This window comes from Mchenga conophoros, linkage group LG9 (genome assembly GCF_057382185.1).
Source record: "Mchenga conophoros isolate Kocher_MC1m ecotype Shallow Benthic linkage group LG9, M_conophoros_male_GT1.1, whole genome shotgun sequence".
Taxonomy (NCBI): Eukaryota; Metazoa; Chordata; class Actinopteri; order Cichliformes; family Cichlidae; genus Mchenga; species Mchenga conophoros.
Genome location: NC_140534.1, coordinates 12,404,084 through 12,423,301, shown reverse-complemented (window position 1 = coordinate 12,423,301; position 19,218 = coordinate 12,404,084). Strand labels below are relative to the sequence as shown.

Below are 19,218 nucleotides of genomic sequence, written 5' to 3'. Positions count from 1 at the left end.
TCTCTAATGCATGCTGTTCATGCGCACACCCGTCAGTCACCAGGTCCGGGTGTGATACTTACAGTACTCTCCGAAACATCGGTTTCAGCAGCGACCCCAGGCCCCACCTCATCATCGTAGGTCGCCTCAGGTTTAGGCAGGGCTGTGCCATACTCATCATACGCCCCATAATCATACAACCTGCTGTCAACCTCGCCCAAGTCATACTGGTTTAGGTCATACTCCTTAAAGTCATATGCGTCCGCACCAGTATCCAAGGTGTCCTGTGCTTCTGCAACAACGGTGGGCTCTGGAGCAACGTGAGTGGCCTCGGTGACATATGCACCGACAACATCTTCCTCCTCAGCCTTTCATGTGTTAACCAAGCCAAGGGGGTGGGGATAATAGTGAGCAACCAAGGAAATGACAATGTTAGTTAAGCGACTGAGGTAAAATAATCCATTTTAAGATGTTATTAAAGAAAATTGCAAGTTCATTCAACAGGAAATGCAGTAAAGAAAAGAAATGGTAACACTTCACTTATTTTGAATACCATATTGTCAATCTTAGATTATCTTTAATGTGAGAAAAACAACTACACTCTTTTCACTCTTCAATATATCACTCCATTACAGCCAAGTACTGTGATATATGTATTTCAATAAATTTACTTGTTATACCAGAAAAAAAGGAATAAATAAAGTGTTACCATGATAACAAAACATAATCATTATCAGTTTGGCAATCATAGATATAAAGAAAGGCTTGATGTTATCCGAGCCTGCTTTTCTCTCTCATCGTATGGCCGTTCTGTAAATGGCATACTGATGCAAAAAGCAAAGAAAGGCTCAAACAGATGTCACTAAAGACATCAGCAACTTGCAAAAACATCAAATTATTTGAAGTGAAGTAACTGAAACGCAAATAAAATCAAAATTAGCAAATCAATTTCTATTAAAATGTTTTAGCCACAGCGATTTTCACCACAACCATGATTACCTGGCACAATAGTGCTTTTCAAACACAGTGGTGATCGCTGTGGATTTAGTTCTAGAGCAAGACAAAGTGGATGCAATTACACTTGCTGTGGACATTTAGGCAAATTAAGCATTAAAATAATCACATCAACTTTGTCAAAAACTGCAGTATACAATGCACAGTCATAGCTGGCTGTGAGCGTTAAGCCTTTTGATCATAGTTCTTTTCAAGGTAATAAGAACAAATAGTGACCAACACAAGGCTCATGTTGTGATGGACAACAGGAAATTTTATTTTTTGTTTAGCAGATAATCTCTGCTAAATAATTTACAATCAGTATTTTTGGATGACACAGCTTCTGCCATACAAACACACACACATATGTATATATATATATATACACACACACACACATATGTATATATACGAGCTAACCAAGCTAACCCGTTGACGCCGTGCAGCCCCACAAACGGGGCAATCCTCGCTAATGGAGATTTGCCGCGTTAATGCGGTTACAGCGTAATTTTTATGAGATCAACACTGACAGCACTAATATATATGTATATATATGTTTGTGTGTTTGTGTGTGTGTATTTTTGTTTTTAAGCATTTAAAATTATCCTCTGTCCATCAATTCAAAGGTCAAAAGACAGAGATTCACTGACTTGAATCTCCATGTCTTTGTCATATCATACCAGGCACTTCCTTGGGTAAAATCCTGGTTCATACTCCCCAAAATAACTAACACAGAAGTGAGTTGAAAATTACCTCATAGGGTCCACTCGTGGCAAAGGGGGACTGAGTGTGAGTACCATCTACAGTTCCGTAGTCAATGTCTGTATTGTAATCTCCTTCTAAATTGTTTATCTGAGTCATGTTGAAAAAAGCAAAGAAGAATAAAGGTTAGCATAAAAGCTCAGACTAGAGGTTATTTGCTGAGGTCTTCTCAAGCTGACTGAAGTCGCTGCTACCTCTACACTGAGAAGGTTAGCGAGGCTGAAATCTGCCATCACAGATTTTCCCTTCTGAATTCAGGGCGGGAAGATCTTGATGGGATGTTCTCTAATCTCGAAATGAATTTTTACCCTAATATCGCCTCGGTGTTGCTCCGGTGCTGTAGCCTGGTAGCCAGGCATCTGATGTTTCTTCTTAGTGGAATACTTTTTAGCTTTTAAGGGCTTGGGCTTAGTTTTACTGGGGGGCTTTCTGGTCATCTTCTTTTTCGAGGACAGACTACGTTTCTTTCTCTGGAAGAGGTGACGGTGATAAATAATACCAAACATGGAAAATGGAAAATGGAAATGATTTGAAGCCACACTCCTTGATTGATGTACAGTATTTTTTCAATACAATTGTGTTTCCAGAAGCAGCTGGATACACAGTACTTGGTCTGCACGTATCACTTTACATATTGTTCATGCAGATCAACTAAAAAGGGCTGCAACTGGAGCCCTGATCATGTTAATACTACTGCGTGACAGTTGGGTAGAACAGGGTGCTGTACAACAATCAAGGACTGAGCTGTTCATGTGACACACAGGAACGATTTTAGGACACAGTCAGGCACAAGCGCACAAAAAACAAATAAATAAATGCATAGATATGAAATCCACAGAAGAGTACAGAGTTGCTGATATTCCACAGTGTATACAGTACTTTCAAAGATATGCTGGAAATTCACTTAAAGCAGATGGCATTCCAAGAGAAGGCTGTAGACAGACAAGACAGGACTAGCACACTGTGTATGTTTGCATCCACATTCAAATTTACACCTGCAGTACTGCACACTAAGGGCATGATCTCAATATTTTCATGTCGCAGGGCAAGTCGACCTTTTTAGCTTTGACATGAATGTAAACATAACAGTGGGACACGGAGACAATACACGAAAGAACCAAAATCTAAATGAGACAGCGCAAAAACATCTTGTCCTTCGCTTTTTCCATTTACCTGCGGCTCAAAATCATCATAGGTTGGACTGGTTTCTGTCGTTCCCTCTGAATACTCATCAAACACAGAGTAATCTAAATCATCAGTAGTGTACTGGAGAGGATGACAGAGGAGGGAGAGAGGTTTTCATGTTAGCAATAGCAAGACACATCTTCTTTCAACTTCTTTCAACAAGAAAATGACACACATAATTTAAATCAGCTTCATCATCCGATGTGTTTAAACAGCAAACAGTTAGAAAATATGCTTGAGGTAAGGTGTTGACAGTTCAACTACATTAAGCATTATCTGAACTGCTACAAGACACACAATGTAATGCAATGTTATATTCCATTATAGTGTATGCATGAAAATTATATGTATATTTTATAGCTAATATTTTTTATGATGGTCTCTTCAAATAACAACGAGTTGCTAAATTAAATAGTAGTCTTATTTTAGGAAACTAATACTGAATCTAGCAATACAGGTTTGACCTACAAGCAAACAGGTGGGGATGGTGTCAAATCTCATAAAACAGAGAAAAACAACAGAGACTAAATTACAAGCAGCATTTCAGGGACATCGTAATAGAAATTTCTCACAGAAGTCATGTAAATTATACACGACAGGACTTCTAAGATCAGCTGGAATACCTGGTCTGATTAAAAAAAATAAAAGTGGAACTATTATATAGCAGTTCCTTATTAAGGAGTGATGGTGACTTTTGAACTTTAATTTGCAGTCTCAACATGATGCCTTCATGGTTAAATGATTAAAATATTAAGGCAGGTAGAATTTCTTTTAGCAGTTACTAATTGATCAAAAACAGGTAGATCACACTTATATTGGCCCTTAAGGTACAAATACACCTTCCAGGACATCGCTGTGGCCAGATGTACAGCAGCTTCTGACATGACTGTGTATTCACCAATGAATAATCAATAGTGCAATTTATGGCATCTTTCTGAGTATGTGAAAAAATAAAGGGCAGGTTTTGGACAGCTCCAGATAACCGAGAATTCATGGATGTGTTGGATAAATATATCTGTATTGTACTGAACACAAATGGAAAATCAGCCAATCAGTACTCTTTTACTCCTTATTTGTATAGTCTGCAACAAAAATACAACATTGCAGTAGTAGTAGAAGTTTTAGTCATGATTATTAAATCCTAACAGCTTTGCATGTCTGTCGGTATGTCAGCATGCATCACTCTAGTGCAAATGATGAACTGATTCTCCAGGATCATAAACCTTTAGGTTTGTGAAACAGTGAAAGATCAAGTCAAAGCATTGCACTTTATCCTGGGGAGTATTTCCCAATATCGAATTTATTTTAATACATTAAAATATAAAAAGAAGGGTAATTAAGGCTTTAAAACATCTAAGCCCCTCCTCTGTCACAGTTTAGTTTATATTCCTATTTTTATGTTAGCTACTATGGTTGATTTGTGGAATCTCCACCACCCTCCCTGGTGGTTGCCTGACCTCTTCTGGCTCCTGTGCCTGCAAAGAATCGCTGAGGGCAGTGTCACAGTCTGGGCTGTAATGTTCACAGTAGTCGTATGCTGCTTTGGGATCCTCTACAATCAGAAGCTGCTGGATGTCCCCCTGCAGAAAACAGAAAAACAGAAAAAATAAGCAAATTTCTACCACACATGAATTTCTTTGCCAGCTTTAAAAATATACAGTCAACATCTGAAATCCTTATTTCGTTGCATGTTAATTTGCATGAATATTACTAGTACTGACAACTCCCTAAAGGATTATGAAACCTGATCACTACCTCCCTGACAAGGCAATGCTGTACCCAGGCCTACTGGCATGAGGGTCATGCCTCATCTTGCTCACAGACTCACACAACATCCACACACACTGTGTAAAGTGGAATAAATGAAAATCTTAAATTATAGACACTTATAGAGTCTGGCAGAGTAGAGTCTTGTATGATTAAACAGCTTGAAGCACAGACCACAGAATCCACACCGACAAGGCGCAGGGAGGAAACCGAGTTCAGACACTGGGAAATTATTGTTATCAGCACTGGATTTTACCTCAGGAAAAATAAATAAACGAGTATCATCAAGACACAAGAAACACCTGGTGTAGTCGTGTGTTTTACTATAAATATAAAAGACTTTATACTCAGTACAACAACTATAGTGAACGAAAGATAAGAAAATGAAATGCAAACAATCCTGGCAATGCAGTATTTCTGTTTTTATCCCACATATGCCTTATCACATGTGCACAGGGAATATACATTGAGAAAAATAAAATTTAAGTGTCATTTGTGGTTTTGATCATTTAATTCTAACTTCATATCCTGCCACAGCACACAGCTTTTTTACACCACTTCAAAAAATAAAAAACATATTTGCCAAAAATGTTGGGTACGTAAAAAGCAAACACAAGAATCTTTGTTTCCCCTCGAATCCTTGTTCACAAGTCAGCCAGCTATCTGACTCAAACTCAGTATTTTCTGATTTGCCTAGCAAACCCACAAGACGACATGTTTACCCACAAAGTCGATTGTAGTGAGTGTCGAAAGGCAATTGTGTTACAGCTCAGCTGACCGCTAAATAAAGACAACCAATTAAGCAAAATTTGTATTGCACACAGTTTTAAGTTCCTAAAACACAAACAAAGGTAGATTTCAAACATGATTTATGAATGTTTACTGTGTGACCGGATACCGCAACGCTTGACACCACTCCAGCACTGCCAAGCCCTTGGTCTTATAGCCAAATCAAACAGTTTTTTTCTTTGGCGTCTAGAACTGCTTGAACTGAGTCTCTGCAGACTGACTTTGTGCATCTACACGCTACACCACCACTGAACCAATGGCTGGGTGAAGGGTGTTGGATCTGAGGCAGCTCACAGGTACAATCCCAACATATCTGTGTCAGCAGAGGCACTATAGGTCGAAGAGCAGAACAGAGTATTGGAAGTCAGACAGAAGAGGAATCAAGGAAGCTGAAACTTGGCAGGAGAATGTGTTTGTGTGTCTGTGTGCACGTTTGTGTGTGCATGCATGAACTCTCCTTTTGTTAAAAAAACAGATCTATGGAATCCTTGACATGTACCTCAGAATAAACATCAATGTGTTAGGGCTTGCTCCGTGTATAACGATCCATCCGCATCGTGTTTGACTGCATCACTTTGGCAGTCCAGAGAATCCTGCCTATGTTTCTGAATGTAGGAATGCATTTGTAAAAATTAAACCTCATACTGTCAGTTTAAAGTTAAACACACTGCAACTGCACACAAAAGTCTATCTGATGTACCATAGAAAGCATCTTCTCTGTCTCTGGTTCTTCTAGCTACTGCAGTTGCTCCATTCCTTGGACTGCCAAACATCTGATCTTATCTGTCATGCCTAATTCAAACTTTCTGTTTTATTAGGCTAGTCACAACATTTCTGCTCATGCCAAGTCATTACACTACATATATTACATTTTAGTAGCCACACTCTTGGATCGCACAGTGGGACAATTAAATAGCTGTACCCACAGTGTCTGAAAGATACCACACAACTAAGCTTTTAGTAACCACTCAGTACCAAGGTCTGGTCTCTTCCCTCTAAGGACACAAATGGAGACAAACAATAGCAGCAAAATGCCAGACACAGAGCCCAAACACACATTTATAAAGCTTAAGGGTGATGTCTTTTTGTTTAGTTTGATTTAACATACCTGTCTGTGTATACATTTACAAATAAAAAATTAACTTGTGTTATCATTTGAAGACATTTGCCATATTGTTCATTAAATCAAAATTTTACTTGTATAATGATCATTGAACAGCTATAAATCAAGCCTGGAAAGAGATTTGTGTGTGCCTCAGTCCAAGTGTTTTGGGGGAGAGGACTCAATAAAAAAAGGTAAGATCAAGCTTTCTCCTGAATCAAGCTGACATGTATTACCTCACATGTGTCACCATAAGACCAACAGTGAATGCTTGAACCCTGATTTGAGTCAGCTGTAATTAGTCCACGTCTGAGAGCCACCCTTCTGCACACAAATAGGTTGTGGAGACATGGTGTTCTCACTCAAAACCAGCTCAGCACAATTAGTAAACTTCTGACTGCGTCATGACCAACATATTCAACAATAGTTATAATTAGAAAAAAAATGATCAAAGATGGGCATTCACAATCAAGAACACCAGTAAAGTTTTAATAGATAAAAACATTTTAAATTAAATTTAAGATTTTATTCTTGGAGACTGCTGGGATGATAAATGTTGAAGCAAATCTATATGAATCATCTCATCATCAATATACCTGCCAAGTTCTTCTTTCATCTCTCAGGTATAAACCGAAATCCCACAGACAGCTTCGTCCTTTAACGGTTCATTAAAATGTCTTTCCAGTAAATAATAAGACTGCTGCAGACCTGCATTACAAACAAGAGCCAAACCACAAAACCAAGACAAGGTAAGAGAGGAACTAATATTAAATCTGGAAAGTAACACCCTGAGGGCTCCAGAGACAGACGGGGATTTAGAGAGAGCAGCTGGGATGGTAAAAGATGTTTTGTACTGGGAAACACCTGGGAAGAGTTACACCACAGTTCTAAGCCTGTCTTCTAATGTGGACTGCTGAGAAAAAAAGGGGTGAAAAAAGCCAAAGCAACTTGGCCAGAACTCCAAAATATGCCCCTCCTGGCTACAGAATACCTCTGTGCAGCATGGAAGCAAGCCCATGAGGTTATACATTAATGACTGCACTGTTAGAGGTCAATAAGAAAAGGGAGGGCATGAATAAGAGCAGTGGGACTAAGATCAACAGCTGATACTTGTCAGTCCTTGTAGAAATCAGTTTGCTACTCTATACCTGCTTTATCCACCTTGTGAAGCATCCCATGCTACCAAAATAGTAAAGTTATGTAATGCCTTTGAAAAAAATCCACTTTCACAAAGGGCTTTGGCAAAGAAGTTAAAGCAAAATACAAGACTAAGAAACGGAGATGCACTGATCAACCAGCCAGGGACCACAATCAACTGATTTCCAAATTGTTCAAGGCGGTCTGTTTCAGGCATGCGCAACATCCACACGTGTGCACGCTCACAGCACTCACAGCCACATGCTAACATGTCGTTAGCATGGAAGCTCTTCACTGTGTGTGCAGACACAAAGTTTGCCAATGTAAACCGCATCTGTTGTCACAAAAACAAATACCATAACAAATGTAATCAGACACTTAAATCACCCTCACCCACACATCCAATGGATCTGTTAAAGAATCTAACAAGGGAAAAGTAACTACAATTAAAGCTATGCTAATTTTAGTTAATCAGGATAAGCAGGGTCAAAGCAGTTACGAAGAACATTATTATAATTTTCAAATAAATTTACCAGTTATTACATTATTATCTGAAACATGTCTTTGTTTATTTCACGGATCGTTGTTAACATGTACTAGTTAAGTCAAGGAGTCGCTAATAAAAAGTTATGTTTGTTTTTTTTGGAAAAACTGCATCTGTCTTATACGTTATGTAGCACAAAGTGACAGAAATAAACCTGGAAAATAATCATATTTGTGATCTGCAAAGGGCAAATTCTGACATATATCTTTTTTTACATTCTACCTCATCCTAACCACAAGGCATCTTGGGATATAAATAAACATGGAAGAGGTCCACGCATAGTAAAATTGTTGGAATCGAGAGGTATATTGAAATAACATCTATTTTTTGAACCATTAGCATGCAGCAATGTCACCTTTTTCTGTGACAGTTAGCTATTTGTTTGTTTTTCTCTCTCAGTTAAAGTCCTACTTCAAGTTCTAAATACAGAGGCAAGTTATCACTGGCCAAATTTATCATCAGCATGTGTCCTTTGACATACTGTAGCCAAAGGCAACATACCTTTAAGTCTAACCACAGTCAGCTGTAATTAGACAGCCTCATACAACAATTACAACAATATGTGATTTATAATCCTAGTAAACACTAGAATGCGCAAGTAAGAAAAAGAACTCAAAAGGCAAAGTGATATATCTGTGCATTTATACATATATATATATATGTGTGTGTATATGTGTGAGTGTTTTCACCAGGCATGAATAGACAGTCTCGTTTAACACAGTAGGGAGGCCTGAACCTAGGGAGGATACAGTGGGAGGAGGGGGTGGTGAGCATGGGTGAGTATGCAGGGAGGGGAGGAGATGAGCAACTAAGAAGGCCTGAAGGCTCAATGAAAGACTCCCATTCATCTAAGCCAGATCCCTTTGCCATGGTGGTCGCCTCAAACCTGAGGCAGGTACTGCATGAATAGACATTTATGAAAAATGCAGGTGAAGTTGGGAAAATAAATTCCAAAATTTGAGTAAAGAAACACATAACAGCAATGTGTGCTATCTAACCCTATAAATCGAACACTACTCATTTAACAGAGAAGTAAAACTTTTGGACAAACTGGCAATTTTGTATTTCTTACATTTCAAAACATTTTTTAAATTTTCTTATACATAGTTATATTTTTACCAGGTCAAATCTCATAAAACTCGAGCAATGACCAATTTTACAAAAAAAAAAAAAAGATCAAAACATCAGGGGGAGGTCTGACATCATCTCTCATTATAAAAAAATTGGCATGAATGTAAAAGGTCGAGGTATTTCCTTCCCCTCTACTGTACATCCCAGCATGCAATGGGCACTGAGGATATCTGAAGAGCGCAAGGACAGAGAACAGACAGGAGACCTGTTCCAAAAACTACACAGAGAAGATCCTGTTAGGTGACTTATGGCTCATATTTTCAGCCCTTCCACTGCCAGCCTCTGACTAGACACACTGTTTGATACAAACACGGGCCTCAGTGCCCCCCCCCCCCCATAAATCTAATCAAAACTGACAGGATATGTGAAAGCAAATCTGGTTATAAACGTTTAAAAAAATAGTACAACAAATAGGAATAAGTCGGCCATCATAGATCATAAACTACAATCTGGTTTTGTCAGCTGATAAACATTTTTTAGATGTTTTTAGAAAGATTATTCACTTGAGATGAACAATCCTTTTTAAGGGGCTCTCACAAAAATAATCAGGATATACAACATAAAAAGCAAAATAATGCTTTATAAACGTAAACAGGATAAGCAAACATGTTCTCATAACATGAAGTGGTGTGACTGTTTGTGCTGTCTATGTCTTTGTGTCTGATTTGAGCTTTTAAAGGTCTTTAATGTTGGATTTATATATTAGACACTGATGTCTTTGTTTTATCTTTTCTCATCTTTGTGGAATATATTAAAATACATAAGTGAATCATCCACATAAATATATGCTTTAATATACACCTGCAATGGTTACTTTTTTAAATAAAAGTAAAAGTAGGCAGTAAATCTAGTCTGTACCACTTAGGCAAACCTCAGTCCAAAATAGTTCTCATGCAGCCACCCAGTGACCTTTATGTTTCACCATAAATATCATGACAATTCAGCCTCTGTTTGTCATTATTTACGTCTGCCTGACCCACTGCCACCATCAACCTCTGGATGACCTGCGCCTCAAAGCAGAACAAACATCACACTGAACGAACAAATGGTAACAAACCCAAACTCCCAGACAGTTACTCATACAGTCTGGGAGTTTGAAGCAGAACAAAGCAGATTTGTATTCGATTTATATTCAATATCCCTTAGTTATGGAAAATTCTTCTGTGGGAAGATCAAATAAAACAGCAAATGTTAAAGTTGCCACAAGGTAGCTTTACTGAAAATGAGAAGCGACAAAGCTCAAATGGTCTCAGATATCTCATATCTGATACGCATGTTGTCAGGATCACAAGGATCTGTGCCAGCGGGATTTAAACTATAACCTACTAAACAACGCACTTTCAAAACTGGGTAGACAGTAAATACTCTTTCAAATTAAACAAGGGAAAAATGCATTTAATACACACAGTAATGGATTAAACTTCTACTTTTTCAGTCACAGATGGCAGATGCATGGTTCCTAAACAATGTGCCAAAATACAAAGCAAATGTGTCAAAATGCAGATTAGAAAACTCAATCACAAACACTGTACATATGCAATCCACCACGTTGACAACCTTACCTGGAAACCCTCCTGATCCAGTATCCTGGTGCCGAACACAGTAATGCCATCGGTGCTGACGGAGGCATGGTCACTCCTGGGGAGGTTTTTGGTGACCTTGTTCTTACAGTCTACAATGATAGTGGCCACTTTGTTCTCCACACTGATGGCTACACGATGCCACCTAATCAAGGACACACACAAGGAGAAAAGCAATAAATGAAAAAAAGGAAACATCTATAAAGTTCAATAAGTTAACTGCTTGTTATTTAATCATTTTTGAAATGTTGTTGCATGTTGTTGCTGTGGGAATTCTCACATAATAAAAAGGCCTTGACACAGCAGATAGCTGCTAAAAAATATTATTATAGGTGTCAAGTACAAATTAGGATATCTAATTTAATTTAATTTAATCATAATCTAAAACAACATCAGCACTTTAACAGTATGTAGTCCACTTTGACTGCTTCACAACACAACTCAAGGAGAAAGAAATTCACAATACTCATTACAATACATGCTCCAGTGTTTATGGTATATTTTGATCGGCAACCGCCATCGATGCAATGGGTTAACTGGGGTCACACGTGAGTCTGACACCTTCCTTGCCTCTGCACCATTTGCGCTGCACTTGAGGGCTATTGCATACCAGGCAGCACTGGACCACATTCTTGCCCCCACACTTTGGCCCTGTTTAACACGGGATTACACTCATTAAACTCCAAACTTAATCCTCCTTCTGGGTTACTTAGCATGACAGACGTTGTGAACATTGTGGAAAGTGTGTGTCAAGATCCAGGAAGGCTTGCCTTGCCAGAGCAGGAGACAGACAGTCAAAACATTGTTCACAGGTGGAAGATGAGACCTGACAACATCTTAACTTAAGATAGCAATCAAAGACCTTTTTTTTAATCACAGATATAACTGTTTCTGATAATTAATTTATCTGCGTGGTCAATTGTGTTACCAAAAGTGAAAATGTGTCTTTGAATATCAGCTAAGTCATACAGACACATTCCAGGGCAGGAAATGGAGCTTGGAGAAAAATAAATGTGCAACACTCTCTGGGATAAGCACTACGGCACAAAGGACTATTTGTCACCTTATGTGGCAGAAAAGCAATCGTTGACTTCAGTCAGTTTTCTCAGACTTTAAGTGCATATTGATCGGAGGGGTAAGATTATATTTGAAATAGCATATTATTATATAAATCATATTTAAAAAGTGTAATTATGGCAAAACTAAGTTGCATCATATCTTATCCATTTTTCTAAATAAAAGAATGCTCCTTTTTACCTCATTAATAGCAGATCATTGTACCTCCCTATTCAGCCTGAGTGTCTGCTTGCTAGTACCAGTGAATCCATCCATGCATGCAGCTATAGCCACTGAAGTTTTAAACAAGACCTTGAGCTGGAAAGTCCTCCACCAAAAACAGTGCAGTCTCTAACAAAGCAAGTAGCACATAATGGGCAAAACCGCCTACAAGACTAGCACAAAGCCGGCTCAGAGTATCTTTCATTTGCTGAAAAATGCTCACGAAGCAGCATTATTGCTGACTTTTCAAGGATTTGTCAAGCTTATTTCTATTATGATAACAGCATATATACTATAACTCATCTTAAGCCAATTTAGAGCACAAAAATATTGTGACTGGGTTCTGACTTCCTTCTAAAGTTCAGCATGTTCAGCAAGTGCAAAATCCTTTAATAACACTGGAAGAAACTGTAAAGCACAGCATCCTTTCTGATTATTTATCCCCAGCCTGTCCCTGCACATGGACTCTTGACAGTGACCTAAAAACTCCCACTGAGCATTTTGTGATTTTTGAACATGGGAGAAGATAATCAGGTTTATGCTAAATGTTAAGAGGCCTGTATTTCTGGTACTGCCCCTTGCCTCTGTCTCTAAAATAGCAGAGGCAGTGAGTTCATAGATGAGGTCAGGTTGTCCATAGCAGTCCTGCTGTGCCCCAATAATCCAGTGTCTGTCTCTGACCTGTCTCTATGCCCACAGACCCCTGATGAGATGGCTAATCCGGTGATGAGCACCTGCAGCGCAACAAGGGGAAGATCTGGGTTGTTTTCTCACTTTTATTAAAAAGAACAAGTCAGTGGGAATCAGAAAATATTTAGCTTTACATGGTCATTAAACTATTTTAGGCTGATTAAAATAGCATTCAATGCATTATAGGAACGCATAGTCCAGCAAAACTGGCACCAATAAATAAATGCTGGATCACTTTGTTCAAAACTATTCAGTGCTGCAAAATGCCAAAGCACTGGCATGTTTCCTTTGCCCCATGTTGCATTTTAACACCCTTCACTCTCCACACCCATTCCCTCTGAGGTCCTGTGCATGTGTTCGAATACGTGACTACGTGAGTGAATGTTCGAGATCTGACGTACTTTCCGTCAGCAAGGTTAAGACCATCAAACAGGGGGTATTCCTCTGGGACTGGCTTGCCATTATGATCCTCATACAGGAAGATAGGTGAGCGTCCAACCTCCACGCCCAGCTGCTGGACTCCTTGCTCGTTGTAAATGGACAGCAAGAAGGACTGGATGCCAGATTTGGGACGCACTGTGGCTAGGATGGCGAAATCCTCAGGAAAAACACCACCTGCATGGTCAAAACAGAAAAGTTAATGTGACTGAGATGATCTAATAAATAAAATTTAATTTCGCCCAGCATCACTTTTCTTTTCAAAAGTAATAAATAACTACCAATAAATATTTTTAGTACGTTCTCAGTAAATACTCATTTTATCACAGTGAATTACAATAATAATAACACTATAATGATGCGACATTACTCGCTTTTAATTTTGGTAAAATATTAAGGCGCATGGAAATCTACACATATCTGCATGGTATGTTTTTCTCATGCTCACCTAATGTCGTGATAAAAGCAGTCACTAGCAGTTTGCACATAGCAGTCTAAGGTTAAAGGTACTTACCAGGGAATAGCTGTGTGGTGGGGGCACTGATCTGGACCTCCTTGGCAACTCTGTAAGCTGTATCTGGCGTCGATGCTCTTCGGTTTGCGCAAAATCCTGTTGTTTTTGTCACTCCTTTGGGGTAATTTTCAAATGCTAATACTTTTAGGACATCCACTGGCTCTGCTGTTTAAAAGGCAAAGAAAACATCAGGTTATTGCAGCGATTTCTGTGGGCAACATGAAGGTGCGCTTCCTTTTCATAACCACCTCATGAACGATTCAGGTTGGAAACATAAAACGCAGTCCATCAAGATAGTATGCTAAAGTGAAGGTGCATTCTCAACAAAGTCCAAAGATATTAAGGGAACAATGATGAGTGTTGGGGCTTTTAACATTTTTTTTTTTATATAAATAAACATGTCATTGTGCTTGTAAATAAATGCAGGGCACTAACAGGACTTCTACCTAATGTTAAATTAAATTTTTATAAATTATGGCTTTTTATCAAAAATATGTGTGTTATGCTGGTTAAATGTGGAGTTCAGTTTCTTACAATAAATAGTTAAATTAGGAAATGTGGCCTTGCCCAGGCTCTACAATCTCATCTGACAGGAAATGTCTAAGCCAAGCATACCAATGAACAATGCACCAACAGAATTCGAGCTCTATAACACCTGGATAGGTTTACCTTGATAAGACTCTTCAATCTGATGTGCTTTACATAAAGGAGCCTATGTGGGTGCAAATGGACTCCCATGGGAAAGCATTGTAATTATGCCTTCTATTCAGACCACTGTCTCATCATAAAACATTAGGTTGGGAAAACATCAACTGCAACATATGCCATATGTATATATACCAACATTGGCCATATAGGCCATTAGCAGCTGGAAGATTTTTTTTTCCTGCCCAAGGTCTGATAAAAATGTGAAATATTTGATGGATAAATTCAGCAAGCGTTATTTATAGACAAATGAGTTTAACTCCTGAATATGCTCAAATGACAGTTGCTCAGTTTACTCCATGAAGCAGACAGCGGTATCTGAATAAATCAGGCAATACAACTGCAGACTGCTGGATGTAATAACACTAATGTGTTTTTCTGGAGCGGAAGCATGCAAAGGTGCCTGAAAGCATCAGTAAGCCTCTTCTGATCGCTCTCAAGCCGCTGTTATGGTTGGCATGTTGAGGTCAAATAACTCTTGTATTTCTCTAACTTCTTGACACAAGAGGATGTTAAAAAAAAGTCACTGATGTCGATCTCAACACTTTCTGGTTAACATTCCAGCAATGGCAAGGAAAAGAAAAGAAAGAGCATGTTTCATTCATTCGGAGAAGCATGTGCTCTGGGAACAAACTCCTGTCTTAACATCTACAACTGAATACTGAATGTGCCACTAGCAGCTCTCATACAGAAGGCTTGTATAAGATCATTAGATAGTCACAACAGGTCAAAATGCTAGCAGAGAGCTGATCTCCTTAAACTTGGTGCACTTTGAACTTTGAAATCTGAAGAAGTCACAAGGCCGTTCACAAACACCAACCGCTAATAGATCCCTCTAAGAAAAATCTGTGTTGGCTGATTAACTCACTCGCATTTCAACAAAACGCTCAAAGGAAGATAAGGCAAAGTATCTAAAAACATCTTAAATAAATGCGAAGTTGAGAGCATTATCAGCCGTGACTGTGGGAATACCCTCACTAAGGACAACATGGTCATTTTTGTAGCTTGTGAGGATGAAGCAACTACTTATTTTGGAGCGTGAACTGAGGAGCTTATTGTGAGTTCCCGCAGAGTTGCTTTCAGTTCAGACTCCAGGACTCATATGTTCCAGATGTGCCAATTTGGCCAGGCTACGACCCTCATACAGTGGTGCTGTGAAAACGTCAATACTGGCCAATCCATCAAGGTGGCCAAATGAGTGTGCACAGATTTTAAAAGAGTGCATCTGATGAGCTGGTGTGTTTGCCCTCAAGGCTAAGTAAATAGGCCACATAGCTGTGAGAAGAACTCAGGATGGACCTTCCTTAGTGTGGAGGAGGAACCAGTACCTGAGCTGCTAAATACTCTGTTGTTCCATCACTCCTTGCGTGGATGATAATGCAAACTATAGAGAAAGAGGAGAATGGGAGGAGCAATATAAAGCTTTGTTGCCATAAGACATCAAAATGGACAGATTTAATTTATTTGTCATGTTCACAAGTGTACATCATTGTAAACTGCATGTTCCAAAAGATATCATCATTCACATCTGAGGCCAAATACTCTCAACTCTAACTAAACTGTACATAACACTCCTATAATAAATCCCACACTCACTTTCTCATTTTCAGCATTTTTGTCTTTTAAGGTAAAGAAATGTAAAATTGGCTGGTAAATAGAAGAGGACCTTTTCACCTGCAGCTCCCTGAGACTCTAATAACATCTTCAGAGTGTCTCTCTCCCTCTCTCTCTCTTTCTATATATATAGCCCCTCTCCCCCACTCTCCCTCTCTGCTTCCTTTAACTTCCACCACGCTGCCGGCTAAAACAAGACGGCTTTATGCTGCTGTCATACCAAAGAAACTTCACTGAGACCAACCCAGTTTTCAAAGCATTTCCCCCCACTCCTCTTCCTTCACTTTACTTTTCCTCACACTATCTCTTTTTACTGTATGCCTCCATATGGAAATATGGGTTTGTTTGCCCCATTGTGTTTAAATCTCTAAATGAACTGACAATAACAATAAATGTGTGACAGCTTCAGCAGACAAAGGTCCAGCAAGGAGCTGATTAGCTCTTGTTCACAGTTGGGCATTTTAAGGAGAAGACTCTGGAAATGCTAGCTTTGTCTGCTGGAATGCACATCTGAGCCTACGCCCCAGGGGCTGAGAAAACGTGTCTGTACACTGCTAGATGGAGAGGGCACCCTGCAGCAACAGCTCCTACTGCCATAAAGAGTGGCGAAGAAATTAGGACCATAGAGCACAAAGTCTGCAGGAGGATATTTAAATTGTATAAAAATGTCTCTAGTTGTTTAGTTATTAAACGGTACATTTTCAATTTAGACCATAAATTCAGTAATTTTCATCAAATTTAACAGGTTCTGTAGTACTTTAACACAACAAATGATACCAAAATGCTGTGTGAAGTAGATAAATGCACAACAACGTAATCATGAACCCCTGCATTTGCACAACATCAAGTGAAACAATTAAACTGCATTTATTTCTTGTTTTGCAGAACACGCTTTCAGTCTACCACTGAAAACCCACTAGACAAACTGCAGGTATTGGATAAATATCACTATGAAGTTCATGTTTATCTCCAACAGCCTTTTTTTAAACAAGGAGTCCTTACAGAGTTGTCGGCCAAGATGTGAGACCCATGTAATCCTGAACCATGTCACTTGTGGCTGTAATGGTAGGCTAGGCCCATACGCAGGTCTGCTCTTTGAAGGCTCTTAAATCATAGGGAAGCTCAAAAAGGACCATCATCAAATAACTGCTCAATACTTAGAGAGGAAGCATTCCCACCACGGACACAACACAGCCTTGTCCTGCAGCTGACCAAACCTTTAAGTGCAAAGTTGGTGGGTGGCAAGGGGGAGGGGGGATGCACAGGCCAGTTTTTGGGCTTTGGTGTGGACCAGGGCAGTGTGGAGATAGGGTGAACCTGCATGACCACTTTTAGCACCCACACCGACAGTTGATTTGCACTCTGCTCTGACAGGTCGGAGATCCACTGAGACCTTTCATAAAAGCGGATTTCATGAAACGATTGCTGCTGTTCCGCAAACCACAACTTTCACGTCAAAATGTTTGTGCCCAAGAACCTTCAATTAAATATCTTTCCACACGTTCACACGTTAGAATTTCACCCACTGTATAATATGAGACTGGCAATCAGATCACGGCCAAAGTTAAACACCAATCCACTGTTGAATATATCTTCAGCCAGGCATGAAGTAAAGAACTGCATTCTGATATGAGTGGTGCAGTTAAACAGTTGTAAGAAACAAGTGAACAAAGTCCAGGGTCCGACAAATGTCCAGTGCCATCTGGCTGGAAAAGCCCACCCTGCTAACCGTGTTCCAATCCACCTAGGGGACCACAGTTCAAACAAAGAGGTTTCTTTTTGCCCAAGTGAATCTTACAAAAAAGAGAGAGAAAAAGCACCATGCTCTGTTTCCTGATCTTTATAAGTGCATACCAGCGGCTTAGGTTGAATTTAATTAGGCCATGTGTTTCATATTTGCCGCAGACGCTTTTCATTCATGCGTAAAAGTAGCACGAGGTAAAATTTGCTTTAATTAACGGGATTTTGATCAACTAATACACGCATTTCAAGCGATTCCTCACGAGCACTACCTGCGCCGCCTGTCTCAAAGTATTTAACGGTTCTCCTCACAGTGGCAGTAACAGGGCACACCTTTGCGGTGCCTTTGGTTCGGCTTTCATCGGCTTCTAAATATGGGGCAGTCTCACCTTATTGTGACTCGTTTGTTTGTGAAACGGGAAAACACGTCTAATTGCGATGCGAGCATAACGCTGCCTTCTCCAGGTAAGTATGTTACACCCCCACCCCCCAATCTCCATCATCAGTTACCTAGGTTTGCCATCCAGTCGGCGTTCCGTACACCGTCCCCTTTTCGGCAATACAAAGTTTATTAGAGGCGTTTGGGACATAGTAATCTTACCTGCTCTGACATTAGCAGCCTGTAGAACCAAGGTTATAGTGATGAATCCGGTTACAGTGGAATCCATAAGCCACCTTTTCGTTTTCCACCTTGTGGACCACCTTTGCATCTCCATGGTCGCGCGCCCACAAGTGTATAAAACTTCTGGGCGACTTAAGTGATTTTTACTGACGTCCCTTCCACAATCCCAAGTAATGATAGATACTGTCCTACAAAAAAGCCATATGTGACGAATTTAAGCCTCTTCTCTCAGCCACAACGAGGCCCTGATCCTCCTGTACCGTGCCCAGCCTTCACAGTGAAGGTAGTCGGGCTTTATCCAAAACGCAAAGAGTGCAATCGGTACACTTGGTGCGTCCACGGACAGGAGGGCTGGGCGAGCTCCACAAACCAGAGCAAGGATTACAGGGAAATGACAAGTGAACCAGCCCCCGATTAGCAAATCACGGGGCTGGAAATTCTCCTTCGGGTCCACCCATTGGCTTTGTTGTGCGCCCCCCGAAGTCTCTTCAGAGCGCTTTTCATGAAAGAAAACTGACACAGCTCATAATGACCTGGGAAAACTGTGCACGCAGGATGTTCGGTAACATTGATAATATCTACAATTCACCAGAGACTACATCATTTGTTATCCACAATGTTTTCTTATACACCATTCAAAAATAATAG

The 19,218-nt window shown here is 39.7% G+C and overlaps 1 protein-coding gene across 2 annotated transcripts in view; it reads right to left on the bottom strand.

The window, feature by feature from the left end:
* The window catches only part of col11a1a (collagen, type XI, alpha 1a), a 69,190-nt gene extending 50,260 nt beyond the window's left edge, over positions 1–18,930 (bottom strand). The window contains exons 1-8 of one of the 2 annotated variants that reach the window (XM_085286498.1): positions 18,550–18,930; positions 13,890–14,054; positions 13,339–13,552; positions 10,952–11,114; positions 4,377–4,499; positions 2,908–3,000; positions 1,726–1,824; positions 63–347 (exon numbers count right to left, since the gene is read on the bottom strand). In XM_085286498.1, the coding sequence (XP_085142624.1) occupies positions 63–347; positions 1,726–1,824; positions 2,908–3,000; positions 4,377–4,499; positions 10,952–11,114; positions 13,339–13,552; positions 13,890–14,054; positions 18,550–18,664 (1,257 nt within the window). In that variant the 5' untranslated portion in view covers positions 18,665–18,930. Of the gene's footprint in view, positions 1–62; positions 348–1,725; positions 1,825–2,042; positions 2,205–2,907; positions 3,001–4,376; positions 4,500–10,951; positions 11,115–13,338; positions 13,553–13,889; positions 14,055–18,549 lie in introns of both variants that reach the window. The other variant, XM_085286499.1, reaches the window with a different exon arrangement.
* Between the last annotated feature and the right edge of the window lie 288 nt (positions 18,931–19,218).